Source organism: Diadema antillarum, unplaced genomic scaffold (genome assembly GCF_040938485.1).
Source record: "Diadema antillarum isolate AM-2024a unplaced genomic scaffold, OU_Dant_1.0 scf00000106, whole genome shotgun sequence".
Lineage (NCBI taxonomy): Eukaryota > Metazoa > Echinodermata > Echinoidea > Diadematoida > Diadematidae > Diadema > Diadema antillarum.
In genome coordinates, this window is record NW_027270995.1 from 623,553 (window position 1) to 642,471 (window position 18,919).

Genomic DNA, 18,919 nt, shown 5'->3' on the forward strand with positions numbered 1-18,919 from the left:
TATGATATGTCAATATTCTGAATGAAAATCAGCAATCAATCTTATTTCAATATTTAAAAAAAAAAAAGAACTTCTGAATACTGAAGAGTATGGATGCAGCTTGGAGAATGTTTTGATGTTATCTAACATTTCAATACAGAAGAGGAGTTTTTGCCTCTTGTTAAACTTGAAGGTTACTGGTCAAGGTCTAGCACATAAAGTATCAGCCTAACATGTTGGAAACAAAAGGAGGTGTTCTACAAAATACATAAAAACGAATTGAAGAAGAAAAAAAACAAGTAACAAGTTGTGAATAAATGCGCAGAAGTACATATAACACACACACGAGTCTCCGATCTTCACAGCATCACTGTGAAGTACAAGAACACAGTCGTATAAAAGACATCAGAACTTGAACATCAAATGTTCCCCTTTTCAACCCCATCCACTCAGCTCTAACCCAATCCCATCTCCCCTCCCCTCCACCACAACACACACAAACACACACACACACATCACCTGATGAAAAAATATATAACAATATTCATATCCTTCTCTTGATTACAATTACACAATTCTCATAGTATTGCAGATGTTTGTATCATTAGTATTAAAGGGGGGGGGGGGGGTGTCAATGCCTTTGATGATCACACCTGCGTGGACATACATGCTAACCAGTATAGGGCATTTGGCAAGTGGCAACTAAGATTAGTGAAAAAATATTCTCTGCCAAAATGTGCAGTAAAGATTGCAGTACTCCCTAGTTAAAGATGCAGAGAGATGAATAGATAGACAGATAGATAGATAGATAGATAGATAGATAGACAGACAGACAGACAGACAGACAGACAGATAGATAGATAGATAAATAGGTAGATAAATATTATAGACCATAGATAGATAGATAGATAGATAGATAATAAATAAATAAATAAATAGGTAAGACACACCAAAAAAATGTGAGGGATATAAATACAATTAGAAAGATAAATACAATCACTAGGCAAATAGACAGATAAATAGATACATAGATAAAAATAGAAAGAGAAAAAGAGATATCTCAAAGATTTGCATGCATACCCACCAAATGAGTGAATATAAAGAAACCCTGCACTACGTGTACTACAAATAAGTTACAATTTACATGGCATAAGGAGAGATGCTGCTACAGTATAAATACAAAATGCAAGCAAAATTGTTTTGGAAAAAAAAATCATTTAACCAACCACTGCAATCTGTTAGACTCATATAATTATAGACATCTTTTCCATGTACATATGTACAGTCTTACAAGTCACTGACCAATCTGGGCCCGTTTCATACAAGATGTTAGGATAGAACCTCTTGTTGGAATGACAACTTCCCGTAGCAACAGCCAATCAGGAAGCTGAATTCGCGTCGTTACCATGACAATTGCCATTCCAGCAAGAGTTGCTATCATATCAAGTTTTTATGAAATGGAGTCCTGAATTCAACATCACATCTCAATATGTCAATTTGTCTATGATAAAAACGACATCATAATCATCCACTAAGTGAAGCTGTGGCATCTTGTATGCTGGCTTCATTTTCAAATTCAAACCTTCTCTCTCACAAGCCTACAAACTTGTATGTTTTTGCATAGGGGGGAAATGGTACATCTGTACATACACTGTATTTAATACATACATACATGTACATACACTGTACATACAAAGTAGATGCATCATGCAAAAAGTACAGAATGCACACATTCTTCCCCAAACTCATTCACGATAGTCTGCAAATCCCCGTTCCCACATTTGAAACTCTTGAAATCTATTCACTCAGGCCCTTTCAAACATCTGAAAGCATGTTGGATTGAAATACTGTCAGTTTCATATGTTGGTAATTTGATGATGCTATACAGTCAAGTATGCTACTATTAGATGGTGCTGTTACACAAAAGGAGACAAGCTTTTTAAATTGCCCCCATCTGAGTTACAAACATACCGGCTCATGTAATCATCAGTATTTCTGTTTGGTTAAGAAAAAAAAAATGGACAAAGATATCTGGAAAAAGAAAAAAATTGCAGTCTGCTTCTTGATTTTACAATTTGTGAATGATTTTGGATTCCCGTACAATGACTGCCAGACTTTTTACTACACCCACAATCTCTGAAGTCACCGCTGTGCCATTAGGCCTATGTCTTTCCCACAGAGTTGATTTGTAGATAGCTTCACTCTCACGTCAGCATCTTTGAGAGTTGTGGTATATACTTTTTCTTTTGTCAATGCTTGGCAGAAATAAATGCTACATCAACATGTATGTCACAGGAATTTTGGATATCATTTCTTAAAAAAAAAAGAAGAACCATTAAAAGCTTCCCATGTTCTAGATCAGTGTCAACTAACATATGGGTATGAGCACAGTAGTCTCCCCTCCTCCAAATCATATAGCCACTCCTTCAACTTTCTCACATATTGTGACTAAAATAGAACAAATAAAAGTATCTGTCACAAGAATTATTATCAAAATGCCTCCAACACTTGAATTCAGTTAAGCTTCACTACAATCAAATACACATGCATGTCTGGTCGATCTCTAACTGTCTGTTCCCGCCACAAAGGGAAGTAGCAATGATACATACCTAGTAGTCTATTCAGAATTTTACCCTGTCACCAAAACCCTGACCTTTGAACCCTGACAGTTGAGATGACTATCAACATAAAGAGAATCAAGTTCCACATTGCTGAACTTTAGGACTTCCATCTCGGGGAGAAAAAAGACAACTTGAGACTAATAAATAAAACAGAGTCATACTTAATTTCTTGGGGTATCCCCATTTAAACCACTGCAAATTGAGATAATCCTATTTTACAACATCTTAAGTAATAGAAAAAAAAAATATATATATATATATACCAGTTTGGAACTGCACCAGTGGAAGGTTACTGTCACTTATGCTGCTTGCTGCAAATGGAAAATCAGAATATCATAAAAGCAAACAAAAATTAATCCATTGTAAAATCATTGTCAAATGGGTCATCTTGTTATAAAATGCAGTTTTATGAAGCAAAATATTTGACATTGAATATTTGTGGAACCACAACTGCAAAACGCCAGTGGTGTAGCATCACTGCGAGGGGTTATGTCGGAGGTACAGTCTAAAGAGGCAGACAGAACCGCTGTTTGTAAGATTCTTGTTGGTGCATCTAATTCTGCCAATTGGGTGTGACCAAAGGAAGATCACCTTTGCCACTTAATAAGCTGCACAATACCGATGGATGCACTTCCAGAACTCCCCTGCTGCCACGGTTATGGGATGCTGGATGCGGTCGTGTCTTGAAGGACCTCCTCGGAGATGCCCAACCGCTTGCTGACGACCTCAAGCATGATTTCGACCAGGGCGTCGATGTCGTAGTTGTGTTTCCATCCCCAGTCCTTCCGCGCCATCTTGTCGTCCAGTCTCTTCGGCCAGCTGTTGGCTGCGATACAAGCAAAGGAAGTAGGGGATGATAGTTATGCAGCTGGCACTGGGGTATACCAATCCAACAAAACATTCGCACATTGCATTTACATGTTTAATGACTTCAAGTCAATCTTTTTCCGTCTTTATTTGTTACATACTCAAAAAGCTGCATCACTTCGGTGATCCCTCGCATTTATCCCTAAGTTGAATTATCATTCAGGTTTATGCCAGGTTTAAGTGTGCACGTGTGTGTCACACACAAACACACTGCTATAGCTTCTGACCACCCGAGCATTGAGAATTAAGGGTTTCTGGGATGAACACTGAACTAGGGCTTTCTATAGCTCAGTCGGGACAGCACCCGGCTAGCATCCGGACGTCTTGGGTTTGAATCCCGATGGAATCCCATTTTCTTTGATCAATTTTCCACTAATAATCTATATTCTTTCTGGTCAGTTTTTTCTGTCTTTATCTATTTAGACTTATGACAATTCAGAATAATCATATAGACAAAATACTTTTCAATTTGGTAATGTTTGGTATTCAAGACTGATAGACAGGATCCCATACACTTAGTTTATGTAAATGTGTGATATTTGTGTACTAGGGCTCATTGAACACATTTTTTAGGTCATGCCAGGGAGCACCTCAGCAGAGCAGCTTTGTAATTGCATCTTCAATTCACAAAAGAAGAGAGAAAAATTCTTCCAGCCTTTAACATATATTATCAAAGGTCATATCAGACATAGAAAGTACCAGCTGATAAACTGAATGAAAGGATAGAGCGGAGAACGTTCAGTGGTGTAGCCTGTAACATATGAACAGGGTCAGTCAGCAGGGTGCTATGCAAGATAACAAATACACAGAGATATTACCCACTAGGTCGTTCGTTGCTGCATTTGTTTGTGAATTACGAAATGCACTGCACATCACGCTCATTCACACACAGGCAGAGGACGCCTCAGTTCATGCTGTAAGCTAGTCGCAAGAAATATTCAACCATCCTCTTCACTTACTTGCATCTCATTACTGTGATGTCCTACTCATTTTTAGCTCCATTTAAAGCCAATTCAATCCTATTCCCGCCCCAAGTAAATTATCTCATTACAATAAAAAAAACACACAGGGTCCTGCATTTTTGTCAAAAAAATATTCCATGACTTTTCCATGGAAAATCTTAGAAATCCAGGACCCTTTTTCAGAGAGTAACTTCATGAAAACCTAAGTAGTTAGTGGTAAACAAATGGAAATGACTACAGATAAATAGTGTCCATTTAAAGTGTCAGTGTGTATACTACACCAAAACTGTCAGTGGCTGACAATTTGGTCTGATTTTATTTGACGAAATGTTTCCCCTTAGAAACAAAACAATATTGCAAAAAAAAAAGAAAATAGAAAAAGAAGAATAACTGAAAAGCAAAAAATATATGAATGTATAAATTGCCATGACTTTTCCATTAAATATTCATAATTCTGCATTTTCCATGACTTTTCCAGGTTTTCCATCATCGCAGAAACCCTGAAAAAAAAAACCACACAACACAAAAGAAAACACTGAACACTTACCAATATCCTGCCTCTGGTCCGGATTGTACGAAACTGCAAACTCAGGGATGTGCTTCCTGATCGCCGTGGCAATCTCGTGTGGCGTGAAGCTGACGGCGTTGATGTTGTAAGTCCGCAGGGAGAGGAGCTCCGCTGGGGCCTCTAACATCTCCAGGATGGCCCGGAGGCAGTCCTCGATGTAGATCATTGGCAGAACGGTGTCTTCCTCTAGGTAGCACTCAAATCGTCCCGTCTGGAGGGCGTGGTCGAAGATGGACACTGCATAGTCTGCATGGAAAAAAAATAATAGTTGTGCAGTTTGTTATCAGTTTCTATGAGAACATGAGATAGAAAAAATATTCATGTTATACCCAAGCTGCATTCAATAGAAATACAATTCATAGAGATTTTGCATCACAAAGAGATTTTGAACACAGCAGTTTATACATTACTGTACATACTACCAAGGTATGTATAATATTTCAAGGCTTGAAAATTTTTGTGAGTTGAGTTATACACTCCACTCAACGAGTGCAAACAACACAACATCAAAATAATTTCTTGAGATGCTAAAGTATGTACAGAAATACAGAACCTTCACCTGTCTGATTACTGCTTAATTGTAAGAAACTCAACTGATTGACATCGGAGGTTGTTAGCTGGATATGCCCAACAGTCGCACAAAACAAGTCTAACACACATCAGATTGACTAGATACTTTAATGTAACTTATGTCGACTGCCTTGACACTTATCTGATACTGACTGGATTGGCAAGCAGAAATAGCATCTGATGGCGAACTAAGCTCTGAGCATAGTTCCTTCACCTGACGATCTTGCCTCATTGGATCACACCCTACATGTCTGACACTGACCTGATAGTCGACCAACCAAGTCAGATTCATCAGACTGCAATCTGATACACTTAGGTGGGTGGCCGGAAGCAACAAACTTTGCTTCTGATGAGTGACCAAAGAGAAAAAAATCTCTGTGGTACGGGGGTATGAAAGTGTTAGATTGCTGTCTTACCTGTTGTGCCGCCACCAGGGGTTGTATCACCAGAGATAACACCAGGTAACCTGAGCGACCTGAAGTCTACGCCAAACTTGTGATGATAGTACTAAATTTGGAGTAAGACAGAGACACAAACTATGAGGAACTGGACATTATTTCAAAGCAAAGCATTATTCATGAATAAATTCCATGTTGTCTTTTAACTTACATTTAGATTCCTCGACTCTAGCCACTCAGGTGATTGTTAGGTCATAGGTGTTGTTGCGTGCAGTCGGGGATGGCATTACAGTAGCAAAAAATGTCGATATTTCAAGCTTTGCTAATTTTTAGAGCAAGCAGAGTGGTTAAATATCACGACCTTCAACACTGTGAGATTAACCCTTTGAGCACAAGTCCTGAGTATACTCAGGCAGCTGTCTATGGGAAACGCGTGTTGTAGCAAAATCAGTCGGCCCTCAACGGGTTAAGTCAATGAGAAACAGTGGATGAGCCAACTCACTATGATATCTTGATTAAAAATAAGCATAATTCCCTGGCATATTGTTACTGTGATGACAAGACCTTGTATCTCAAATTTTGGTGAAAATCACTTTTTTGATTCATTGTCAGACAATCTCTTAAAGCCTTACAATCGTGGCGAGTGGTTTGTGCGGCACGGAGACGAACGCAATACGCTGCCTCCCCCATTCTGTACCAAATGTAGTGACACCGAATGAGAATAGCGCTGGCTCAATGGGTCAGCGAACAACACTTTAGACTACAAATCTCCTGACCCAAAATGGCTGCCCGAGCCACGAGAGCTTCCGAATGGACGCACACTCTCAGTGCGCATGTGCATGAAGAGAGGCCAAAAGAGCCATGCGTCTTCTGGCCTCTCTCCTCCAATCACCGCAGCTTGCGGTCACAATGTTTGTTTATGATGTGTACACACACACGTGTCTCAGTGGCAGCATTGTCCCACACGTTCATGGATATAGCACCGAGACTGGCATGATTGCCCAATTGCATGCACAAACTTTGGTCGTTCGGGAGATTACGAAATAACGCACCATTAGGGGTGACGATCGTCCGACTTTAAGTGATGTTCTCTCTGAATCCTACGAAGGCACAATAGCACGTCAAAGGAAAGGTGATCCCATTTGTTGTAGTGCTTTGGCTGCCATGCTCCTGAACATTTGACATTTTTGAGATCACATATACAAGGTTTTATGTCCCCCAACAGCAACATACTATTTACCTCTCCCAGCAGCTCAGCATGAACTTTGGCCACGCCATAGATGGTCCTGGGCCTCTGGATGGTAAGGTCTGGGGTCAGCTCACGGGGCGACTGAGGGCCGAAGGCGCCGATGGTGCTTGGGCAGAAAATGCGCAGCTGGTACATCTTGGCTAGCTCCATTACGTTGTGCAATCCCTGCACGTTGACTTTGATGGCGAGGGGAACATCCTGGTATTGAAATGAAAGAAAAACTACATCAACAACAAAAAGGGTAAACATGGTGACTTATTAGATTTGAGTGCCAATATATCATTACCTTCTTTCAAGATTTTGATTCTCTTCCCCAATCAGTAACTTTGGTCACAGTCACATATATTACATGCAAATCAGATGAGTCAATGCCTCGGAAGTTTTCTATATGCTTCCTCTTAACCCTAAAGGGGCCGGGCTTTTTTTGGCTATGCTCAGACCGCCGGGGGGGGGGGGGGGGGGGGGGGGGGGGGGGGGGGGGAATGGATTCTGCCCCCCCCCCCTCAACCATCGGTGGTGCGATCGCGATGAAATTTTGCATGCGTGAGACCCGCATCATAATCTACAAGATTGTGTCATAAGATTTTTTGAAACAATCAATTTCTAATTTTAATCAATTGATTATGCAAACTAAGCTCAAGATCATATTTTAGCCTAATTAAAAGCATTGAGAGTCTAATTTTTGATCTGTAAATCTGTTTTAGCATATTCAACAATTGCACATCACAAAAACTTCCAAAATTCATTTCAATTCTTATGTATTTCATTGTTTTCAGAATTTCTTATGTATTTCTGTGTTTTTCAACTTTTGTTTTTTTTTGTTTTTTCATTGGAAATTGTCACTGACCACTTTTCTACTATAATTAGCACAAAACCAATCAATGAAAGTGATTAATTATGAAAATAATCAGGTTTTTATGACTTTCATGACAGAGCACTGTTTTCCATAGGAACTGTACACAAAATCACAAAATTGTGCCCGTTTTGGGGCGACACTCTGTTACAAAAATGGGCATGGCTTCGCGAAAGTATGTGCGGACGTCGCAAATTTGGTCTCAAAAGTTGCGCGAGACTTGAACAAACAAAGTCAAGAAGCCTCGCGACGAGGCCTTCTCGCATTACAGAATTATAGCGCAAAACGTCGAGGGGGGGCGGATTCCGCCCCCCCTCCTCCCCAGCCCTTTTAGGGTTAAAGTTTTACTAAACTTCTATTTTTACATAAATTCTAAAAGTCTGCCTGCTAAATCAAAGTCTTCGAAAATTTTTAACGAAAAATTAGCAATTATCATTTTGTAAAGAAGACAGGGTCATTGCAGCTGAATTACTGATATGAAGTGATACTGATTATGAGATATTATGTTACCACCAAGTAATTTATCAAAAAAAAACAAATATTAGGGGAAGGAGTGATATCTTTGTCCTTTAATGTAATTTTGACTGTTTTACTGTATTACAAAAACTTCTCAAACTTTACATTTCCACAACTTTTCCAATCTTGTGTCCAATTTTGACACCATTTTCACCACAGTCAACTTGAACACAGATGATATTTTTATGTTTGCAGATCTTTAATTTTAGTAGTTCAGACAACTGCAAAATCTATTAACCCATTGAAGAATAGTTCCAAGTATACTGGGCAGGTGTCTGTGGGAAATGCATGTTGTAGCAAAATCAGCCCGTTCTTAATGGGGTAAAGGTATATATTATATAAATCCTTTAATTTCAATATTGCAAAATACTCAGTTTACTGAATCATTAATAGCTTCTTAACTGATGCATTGAAAACAAACCCTTTTCCCCACCTGTTCTCCAACTGCGCTGAGGATGGCACTGAAGTGCACCATCCAGTCGATGCTCTCGTTTACGATGATCTCCTGAAGGTTCCGGAAGTCCAGAACATCGACAAAGGCATATGGACCTGAGGAGTATACAATGTAAAGGGCAACTGAATATGAGCACTTGCATAATATCATATTAAAAGGACAAGTCCACCTTCATATACATAAGGATTGAGAGAATGCAGCAATATTAGTAGAACACATCAGTGAAAGTTTGAGGAAAATTGGACAATCAGTTCAAAAGTTACGCATATTTTAAGTATCTGCGCCATCACTGCTGGAAGAGAAGACTACTACAGTGTATGATGTCACATGCGTACAACTATATAAGGAAAATAAAAAGAGAATTTCACGAAACTTTACTTTTTGAATAAAGTGCACAGTTAAGGGTAATATTATTCCCCCTGCCTTCTGAAAGAGAGAAGTCGAGTGTTCTTTTGTCGTGGGAGAAAAATGGAAATATGTTGAATTTTCTTTATTCTTTCTTTATATCGTTGTACTCATGTGACATCACAAGCTATAGTAGTCTTTTCATCCAGCCGTGACTGAGCAGAAACTTCAAAAATTCATAACTTTTTAACGGATTGTCCGATTTTGCTCAAACTCTCACTGATGTGTTCTACTAATATTGCTGCATTCACTCGACCCACATGTCTATGAAGGTGAACTTGTCCTTTAAAAACTTCAAGGTTGACTCTTTTTTAAAGACCCTCTAACACATTGAGGACTAGTCCTGCGTATACTCCGGCAGGGGTCTATGGGAAATGCATGTTGTAGCAAAATCAGCCGTCCTCAATGGGTTAATGTACAATGTCGTTGTCATTGCTGTTGTTTTGAGTTTAAAATAGCATATTTCATTGGTAGATGAAAAACACTGTTGATGATTCATTCATTCATAGTTTACAAATTTCTCGGTTTGATTTAATTGACGCTGTATTCATTTTGGTACCGTGTTGATGACTCATTCATTCGTTCCTTTTAATACAAATTTCACAGTTTGATTTGACTCCAACCCTATCAACATGTTTTGAATTCTGTTATTTCCACTGACAGTTGAAACTCTCTTTTTTGCCATTATTGATCTTTTAATTGTTTCTCTTCTTTCAGCTTATAGCCTTTAACAATCCATGAAGAATGAATGAGTTACTGGAGTAGTCTCACTGCCAGCATGTCTTGAAACATACACTGTAATCCATTTCTAGACAATGATCTTGGCCCTCTGTTAATTCAAAGAGACAAGATTCAGTTTGTGTCACTATATATACACACTTCGAAAGAACCAATTACTGCAGGATTACAAGGGAACAAAATGTCTCACACTGTAAAAGTGGTTTCTTTCGCGTACAGAAACTTTCGCGGTTTCCATCGGTGCCGACTTTTTCGCGTGTGTTTAAATTCGCGGTCGGTAATGATAGCGTTGTAACAAGCATCGAGTTCAAAACATTTTTGCGTGATGTTAAATTCGCGGTTCAACCTCAAAGCGCAAAAAGTGCGAAAATAAAACCACCGCGAAAGAAACCACTTTATACAGTGTACCTGTATAGCTTGATCTGGGCACACAGATACAAGCGATAATACAGTGTACATTGTATGTGTGTTGTGTGGGGGCGTGGGGGTGAGGGGATCAAAATCCTGTTTATGGAAATGCCACAATACTTTCATTTCATATCACAAGGAACTCCACTGATAGCCTGTTTACTGACCACAGAATTAGTCTGGTTTCCAGTCTCACTGCCACTTCTACTGCACAGATTTAAAATGCGCTTATAATCTAACAGTTAAATCTCTTTCTGTCTTTCATTAAATGTATCATACTCAGAAACAGTGGAATTTTTTTTCTATTTCTTGGATACACAATGAAGACATTTCATTCTTTGCACAGTACTTAAAAAGAACTGTTTGATAGATCTATATCAAATGTATTCACTATCTATTCAAAGCATGTCTTCATTGATTCAATTCATGTTGATGAACATAATTGAACTAAAAGCACTCGGAGAGTGCAGACCTCTCCCAAGCCAGCAACTCATTTCCACCTTTACACGCATGCAATTTTCCAATATAGTAGCCTTTTGTGTACATAGTATCAGTTTCCAGCTCTGCTGAAACATCACAGTGGATGGGTCTGAAAAATCAGACTAGACATCCCCTTTCTGGGAAATTTCCATTGCAGACTGCCACATCCATTGACCACAAGGATACTCAGTAACATGTGATGATGTATGCATATTGCTTCCTCACGTAAGCCATTTCAATTTTTTTTAATGCAACTTTAATATGCACCCTGTGATATTGTAAGGCTGTAGTTTGCTCATAATGTGATATCCTGTTGTTACAAACACACACACACACACACACACAAAAACAAAACAACAACTCCTATTTGGTACACATGACCATATGATATCAAGCATCACCATGCTAATATTAAAAGATATATCATCATTTTGCATATTACCCAGAAAAAGTAGCCAAGTGCTTTTAATATCTCCACTGGCCATTGGAAGAATGCTCATACACAAACACATACACACATTCTATCACTTCAACTTTTATTGATCGATTGACAATCAATGGTGTGACTTGTTTTTTGTGGTGTGTATCAAAATCCAAATCATGTCTGTGGAATGTTGGTTCACAGACTATTTTCCCATTACAGACAAGGACAACTGTGCTGGACAGCTATTAACCTGGTACCGGTACTCAACCCCAGTCTTTATACTGTGTTTGTGCATGAGCGAGTGTGAATGCACAGTGCAGATGAGTGGTACTGGTAGTGAATGAAAAATGACGAAAGTAATATGAATGCTGCACTGGGTGACTGTATTACAAGTATAAAGTTGTCTTATACCCTGCTTTAATAACACACATAAGGAGCTGTCAAAGATTACAGTTGTATATTGTCAGAGTAACAGGGTAACAGCTAATTTTTTGTTGTTGTTTGTTTAATGCAGATGACCCAAGAATTAACACAGTAATATCTATTATTTGCATTTTTCCCTCCTACAACAGAAAAGCATGTAAACATGTATGACAAAACAGAAACATATTGTGTCAGACCTGCAATGCACTTGAAATCGCCAAGCTCATGCAGGGATATTGGTGAAATCTCATGTCCACCATGGAGAGGTGTTAATGAGCATGTAATACTTCTTATCATCAATTGTGACTATAAATGCCCCATTTATACACAAAGCTGGGCCAATTAAGGAGCACCCGGAATATAACATACATAGGCCTAGATGTACAAAGGGTATTCCTCTGACTCTGTTCATACAGAGAATCATCACTCGCTGAGACCTTGACACGAAGTGGATGAGAAGGCATACGTAACTGTCATGGGACCTTTGAGTATTGTAAAACAAGGAATTTTCGCGTGCATCTTGATTTCGCGAATCTCGCGACGAGCGCCAAGATTCGTGAAATTAGAATGCACGCGAAAGTTCTTGTCTACACTATATGCATTGAATGCCAGTGGCAGTTCGCGAAAATTTCATGCTGCAAAAAAGGCCGTCGGCTCCAATTCGCAAAAAATTCATGCCGCGAATATATCATGTTTTACAGTATGAGTGTGCTGGAACTTTGAACATTGAACATAGGCCTACAGGCTGTATGCACAGTGCGTACCACATTCAACTGCTGGAGCACTTTGAACATTGGTGGCTGTTTATAGAGTGTTTAGAACACTTCAGGAGCGCTCCTGAGTCTAGCCTCAAGACAGGGTTAACATACAGTTGTAAGAGTGCTCCAGGGCCAGACCTTCTGTTTAAATATGGAGTTTAGAGGGGTTCGGGAGTGCTCCCAGGGTGCTCTTTAAATGGCCCGAAGAATGGGGTGCAACACCCCTTTTATGCAGTGATTCCTGCAGCACTCTATCAAAACTCTGTATAAAGAACAGACAATCGGGCCCTACAGCACTCTAAAGTTAACCCTCTCACAGCTGGGTTTAGAAGCTCTCATTAAAAAAGCTCTATACTCTGGTAGCCAACGTTTGGAGCACTCTGGAAGTGGTAGGTATGCTCAAGTGTACATTTCAAATTCTCCGCACTCTCATCGGTAACCATGACAGTTACCAATCTCTCAGCCACTTTGAGCGTAATCTCAGTGGTTGTTGTATGAACAAATTCTCTGGAGTACAAGTCATATCACTGCAGGAGGGGTAGAACGCCTGTGTCTAACTTTGTGTGTCCATGGGGTATACTAGTATTTCTTCTTTGAGCAGCACCACAAACATTGCCCCTAATATTCTGATCTGGAGGTCTCCTTTCTCATCATCATCGGAACAGCATTTGATCTAAAAATCTGACACCGGCCTATAGCAGTATCGATGTAATTCTTCTATCTCAAAAATAACATTCTGGGCCATTAGAAACTAGTCATGTTCAAGTTTTTTTTTTTTCAGAGACAGTCCATTTTAACATTTCAAACTCCATGAAATAACTGAGGATTGGAGGAGGGAAAAATTAAACAGAGCATGAAAAGAAAACAGTACAGAAATCTTTTAAAAAAAACAGACGAGAAAAATAGGAACTCATACAATGAAGGAGAAAAGGGGGAAAACAAGAATTTCAAGTTCAAATATATAAAAAGATAACAGAGGAAAAGAAAGGGAGAATGGATGAGGAAGGACAGGATACAAAAAAGAAAGGAGGGATATCATTGAAGCGTATAAAAAAGAGAGAAATTTTGTTTTTAGTGTATACGGACCTGCATCGACGATATGCCTCGGTGGTTTAACGATGTCGGTCAGTATAACATTATCCCGGCCATATTTACTCCTCAAAACTTGGGCTAACCCTTGCCCAAGCTGACCTAAGCCACCTGTAAGTGGAAAACAAACAAACAAACAAAATACACAAGGTTAAATCACAGCAAAAGGAACAAATAAACCCCTTCTCCATCCAGCCGTGACTGAGCAGGAACTTAAAAAATGTATAACTTTTGAACGGATTGTCCGATTTTCCTCAAGCTCTCACTGATGTGTTCTACTAATATTGCTGCATTCTCTCAACCCACATGTCTATGAAGGTGAACTTGTCCTTTAAAGGAATTTTCAATAAAAGTAAACATAAAAGTGTAAGATAGCAGAACAAAGTAAGTCTGTACTTCTAGCCCAAATTTCATCACCATCCATCATCTTGGTTTCTCCCAGAAATTAAAAGGTGCCATTGCATACAATAGTGGCATTCACACCAATGCGAATTTGTAGGATCCAAACCTTGTGATTTGCACCAAGATCCATAACTGAAGATTTGTGATAGTGTGGACATGAGTATTTAATACTAGATAGTATGATCAGCATTGCAATCCAAGTCTCAAGGAATCTTTCAATTTTTTTTCTCACACAATAATCATGATTACCTGAGAAAAAGCATGATGATTTTTCACAGCGGCAAGTGACTATAAAACAATGCAGCAAATCAGCTCGATCGACATCTCACTATTTTGTCTATGTGAATGATACTATTGACACACTTCGATTCACAATGTGCAGTTCCTGTGCCACAATGTTAATGAATAACAACAAAAAAAACAAACAAAAAATGAAGAGCTATTAAGCTAGAATCAACAAATACAATGTATCATACAGAGTGGGAGCATGCATTTTAAAAAAGTAGTGTGTAGGCCCTACAAGGTTATCTGCGATGTAATCAGTGTATGACTGGATCACAAAAGTTGTATACATATAAAGTGTAAATGCTATTGTGTTCTTGCACATTATGCGATAAAGGCACATATATTTGTGCAGAGACATTTTGCAGATGAATTGAAAAATTTTGCCATAACTGGAGCATAAAAGGCAAATGAGAATCTCTTTCCCCCCAACCCAACAAACAAAAATAAAAATGAAAGAGAAAGACACAACAAAAGAAATGATACCAACTATGAATGTTTCGACACATATCACTGTGTACAACCTTGCCATTCTGGTCACGGATGGATTAATACAAAGTACTTCATTATGTCTTTGTCAACTGTATGGTAGCACATTGTAGACATTATTTGGACAGATCGTGACTTGTTTTCACCTGATTTGAATTCTATACTCCAGCCCCATTTGACAAAAACATTCTGGAATAAACAGAAAAATATTTGTCATCCATTGTGTGTTCAAAATATTCAGAATTCATCCAACAATCGGTTACAGGTGGGCCTCCCTCCCCAAACAAAAGAGAATAAAATCAATCCATCATAGCTGCATTAAGACATACTAGGCATTTTCACATCAGCCGATGTCTCGAAATAGCACACTATTTTCTGACTTGGGAAATTAACCCGATCACGAAATAGCGTGCTATTTGATCATGTGAACACAAATTAGCGAGCTACTAGTAATTGTCTCACTCTGATCGAGAAAATTTCTCGAGTCCAACTCGGGAAATTTCTGAAATAGCGGGATAATTGGCAAACTAGCGCACTATCTGATGATGTGAAATCGCCTCAAGAAATTAGCGTGATGCATCCCATCATGCCTAGCGTGTGTGACCCAAAAGCGCATGCTCTACTGGTATATCCGACACTGTTTGCACATGCTCAGCTGTCGAATTAGCTCGAAAAAATTTCGGGCTAATTCTCCTCGGGCTGATGTGAATTGGAAATGAAATAGCGCGCTAATTTGCGATCGCGAAAAATATCTCGAGCTTGGGTTTTTATCGGGCTGATGTGAAAACGCCTACTGAGTATACAAAATAGTGGGATGATGATCACACTCCAAATCTCAGGATTTTTAGCAAGCGTTCACATGTGAGAAATGGTGGGATAACAATTGCCCTCCAAATCTCAAGATTTTTGCAAGTGTTCACACAGACAGAAATAGCCCGCTTCATCATATTGGCAATCGATAAATCAATACCGGTAAATCTCTTGTTCTTGTGCATCACAGTAGTGTGGTTCACATGCTGTTGTGATGTGCTCTTTGAATGATGAGATGTAATATCTCGACATTATTTGCTCTGACAGTTTTCACAAGGTCACTGTAGGGCGAATTAGTGCACTAATGCAGAAATAAGTACTCTGTAAGATTTCATGGCAATAGCATTGTGATGCTGATCGTGCTACTTTGTGGGATTTTTGTGTCCACATGTGCAAAAAATCTTGAGATTGCGATTGCCATGCAAATCTTGAGATTCGTATCTTGCTAATTTGTGTACATACAATGTATGTGAATCCCACCCATATTAGTGCATTTTCAGTTAGAATGTTTTGAATGAGAAAATCTCTGATCTTTCCATTGATTTCTCTCTCTCTCTTTCTTAAGCCTTTGGTTAATCTGTCGGAATGCCAATTGTGAATGGCATTGGCAAATGTACTTCTTCTCTGCTTGCAAAGTGCAATAACACTGCAGCAAACAATAAATCTCACACTTCCATGACCTGTATGAAAATGACAGCTCACTCATAAATCCGTAACTTAATGGATGATAAGTCATGCAGAATGTTGTAATGTCAATCCAGTCTCACCCATACACATATTATTCTATATCAAATGTGCACACGTACAATCGGTGAATACAAATTGTAGTTCATTCTTGCACAGGGAGCAATGAAACTAAAAAAACTTATTTTGCAGTGTTTATTATTTGAAGTTGCCACGTACATGTATAGATCTTAAAGGGTGTTTACAGTTCTGGTTGAGGTGAGGATTTAGCCTAACGTTTTGCGAGATATTCAGAAACCACTCTATGAGATGTCAAAGAGCATGCAATTCTAAGGGGTATCAAAATTTTATTTGATGAAAATCGATTTTGAAAAGGCCAAGATATCCAAAAACAAGGTGAAACAAAGCGATCCTAATAAAAGGCGTGGCCTGTCGCCTTCTATTACTAATCACTTTTTTGGATATATATCTCAGCCATTTGAAAACCAATTTTCATCAAATAAACGTTGAATCCTTCTTAAAATTACATGCTCTTTCATATTTCATTAGAGGTTTCTCATTATCTCACTTAGGAATGTTATAAACCTGAATCCCCACCTCAACCAGTACTGTACAGTCCCTTTAATAAAAGTTGACTGATATCTTCATAAGTAAAGTTGTGAAACTATTGGTTTGAAATAAACCAAAACGTACAATGCATATCAGCCCCTACGTTGGATATCACCAAACTTTCTCAAGACAAGGACAGCACTTATATACTCATTCTATTTTGAACATAAAGTGGAGTTTGCCTTACAGCAGCCACAGCAATTGTGTGTGCACAGGATTTGATTTAGGCAGTGTTTATGAATATGCAACAGAGCATTTACACTTTAATAGTTGTTTTTATTACCAACACCAACTCTACAGAACACTTTGTTTTGGAAGCTGAAGATAAGTAAACAACACATTCCTCTGTGATAACATCTTAAAGTGATACTTTTACCACCCTATCAGATTCCTTGACCATTATTTGGTGCTGACACTTTCCCCTGCCCCCATAGCTCCAAATATAGTATTCACAAGTTATACATGCATACATTGCTTGATGTACTTCTCTCAAATCAATGGATCTATAGAAAAAAAGCATACCCTTTTAAAAGTTAAAACTTCTGTCATACAAACACCATGATCATGTGAAACGATCATGTTCAGATTTCAGTCATTTGGCAACAAGGAGAAGGAACTGCATTTTCCTATTTTCCTATGTACAGGAATCCTGTCTCAAATGGGAGCATTTTATTGGAGAAATGAATGTCCTCCTGTGTTTTTAAACCTGCTACTGGTCTTTACAACTGCAGATATTGCGTGAGAGGAAATATCTGCATGATTAAATATTTGAAACTGGCAGATTTCGGTCAACTTTGCTAGGCCAGTTTGCAAATTTGCAGTTTAGCACATGCTCCATGTGGCATTTTGAACTACAGTGTGCAGATCTTAAAAAGAAAAGATTGCATACCACTATCTTTGTGATAGTTCAAAGAAGCACAAAAATCTAGAATGAAAAAATGCTGCAAGAAATACTCCCGTGTTTATGGTAACAGTGAGTTCTCTTCTAGAAAGAAAAAGAACGGAAGATGGATACAGACCTGTTATGAGAATCCTCGGGTGGTCCAAACTTCCGATGGGTGAGTAGGACTGTGAGCGGGATGAGGACACTGAAAGCAGACGTAGCTGTGGCGCCCTCACACTATTGGTCTGGAGAATCTTCTTAGCAAACGTGCAGAGCGTAGGTCTCCACATGGTTGATGTCATCTCAGTTTATTGTCACAGTAACAACCCTGAAATTTATCAAAAATTGAATTTAAAATTAAAACAATAATACAAATGTTTCCAGACTACCGTCATTAAACCGTCTACAGCTATGGTTTAATGAGAAAAATAGTGATATCTCCTTATATTTTGGCCTTTATTGCAAAAACTTTTTTATGGTACAATATATGTGATACAACTGACCTACATGTTATACATTGTATGCATCAAGTGATATCTTGATTGATTTTTTTTTTCAAATCACTGCTCTCAAAGGTAAACAAGACCTTTAAGGAAGTCAGACCAACCCTTTAATAATCCGCTCCCTAGCATTTATAAACGCGATGACCAGCAGAGCGTGTTCTGTAATCAGGCAACCTGTTGTGGAGACTGGTGGTATTTCTCTCTCTCATTGGTCAAATCTCAAAATAGTTTGGTACCTGGGACGCTTGGCACATAGTATGAAATACTTGGTTCTCAATCACGATAATTCCTTCCATTCATAACAAAGGCATTTATATTCAACTTTTCCTTGCACACCAAAGTAACTACACGTAGTATAATGATTTGATCGAGAGAGATTTTTCACCACATACATGTACATTGTATGTGGTATTTATTTCACATCAGGTACCTATTTTTTCTCATGAATCTTGAGTGGCACATTATTTGGAGAAGAGAGCGGTACAAATGTATGTA

The 18,919-nt window shown here is 38.6% G+C and overlaps 1 protein-coding gene across 1 annotated transcript; it reads right to left on the reverse strand.

The window, feature by feature from the left end:
- Nucleotides 1-3,146: 3,146 nt before the first annotated feature.
- Nucleotides 3,147-18,239, reverse strand: LOC139719159 (L-threonine 3-dehydrogenase, mitochondrial-like). Its single transcript, XM_071630593.1, has 7 exons — nucleotides 18,058-18,239; nucleotides 13,760-13,873; nucleotides 9,017-9,132; nucleotides 7,206-7,412; nucleotides 5,984-6,074; nucleotides 4,977-5,243; nucleotides 3,147-3,426 (listed from the first exon to the last, which is right to left on the reverse strand). The coding sequence occupies exons 1-7, from the start codon at nucleotides 18,221-18,223 to the stop codon at nucleotides 3,257-3,259; spliced, it is 1,131 nt and encodes a 376-aa protein (XP_071486694.1). The 5' UTR covers nucleotides 18,224-18,239; the 3' UTR covers nucleotides 3,147-3,256.
- Between the last annotated feature and the right edge of the window lie 680 nt (nucleotides 18,240-18,919).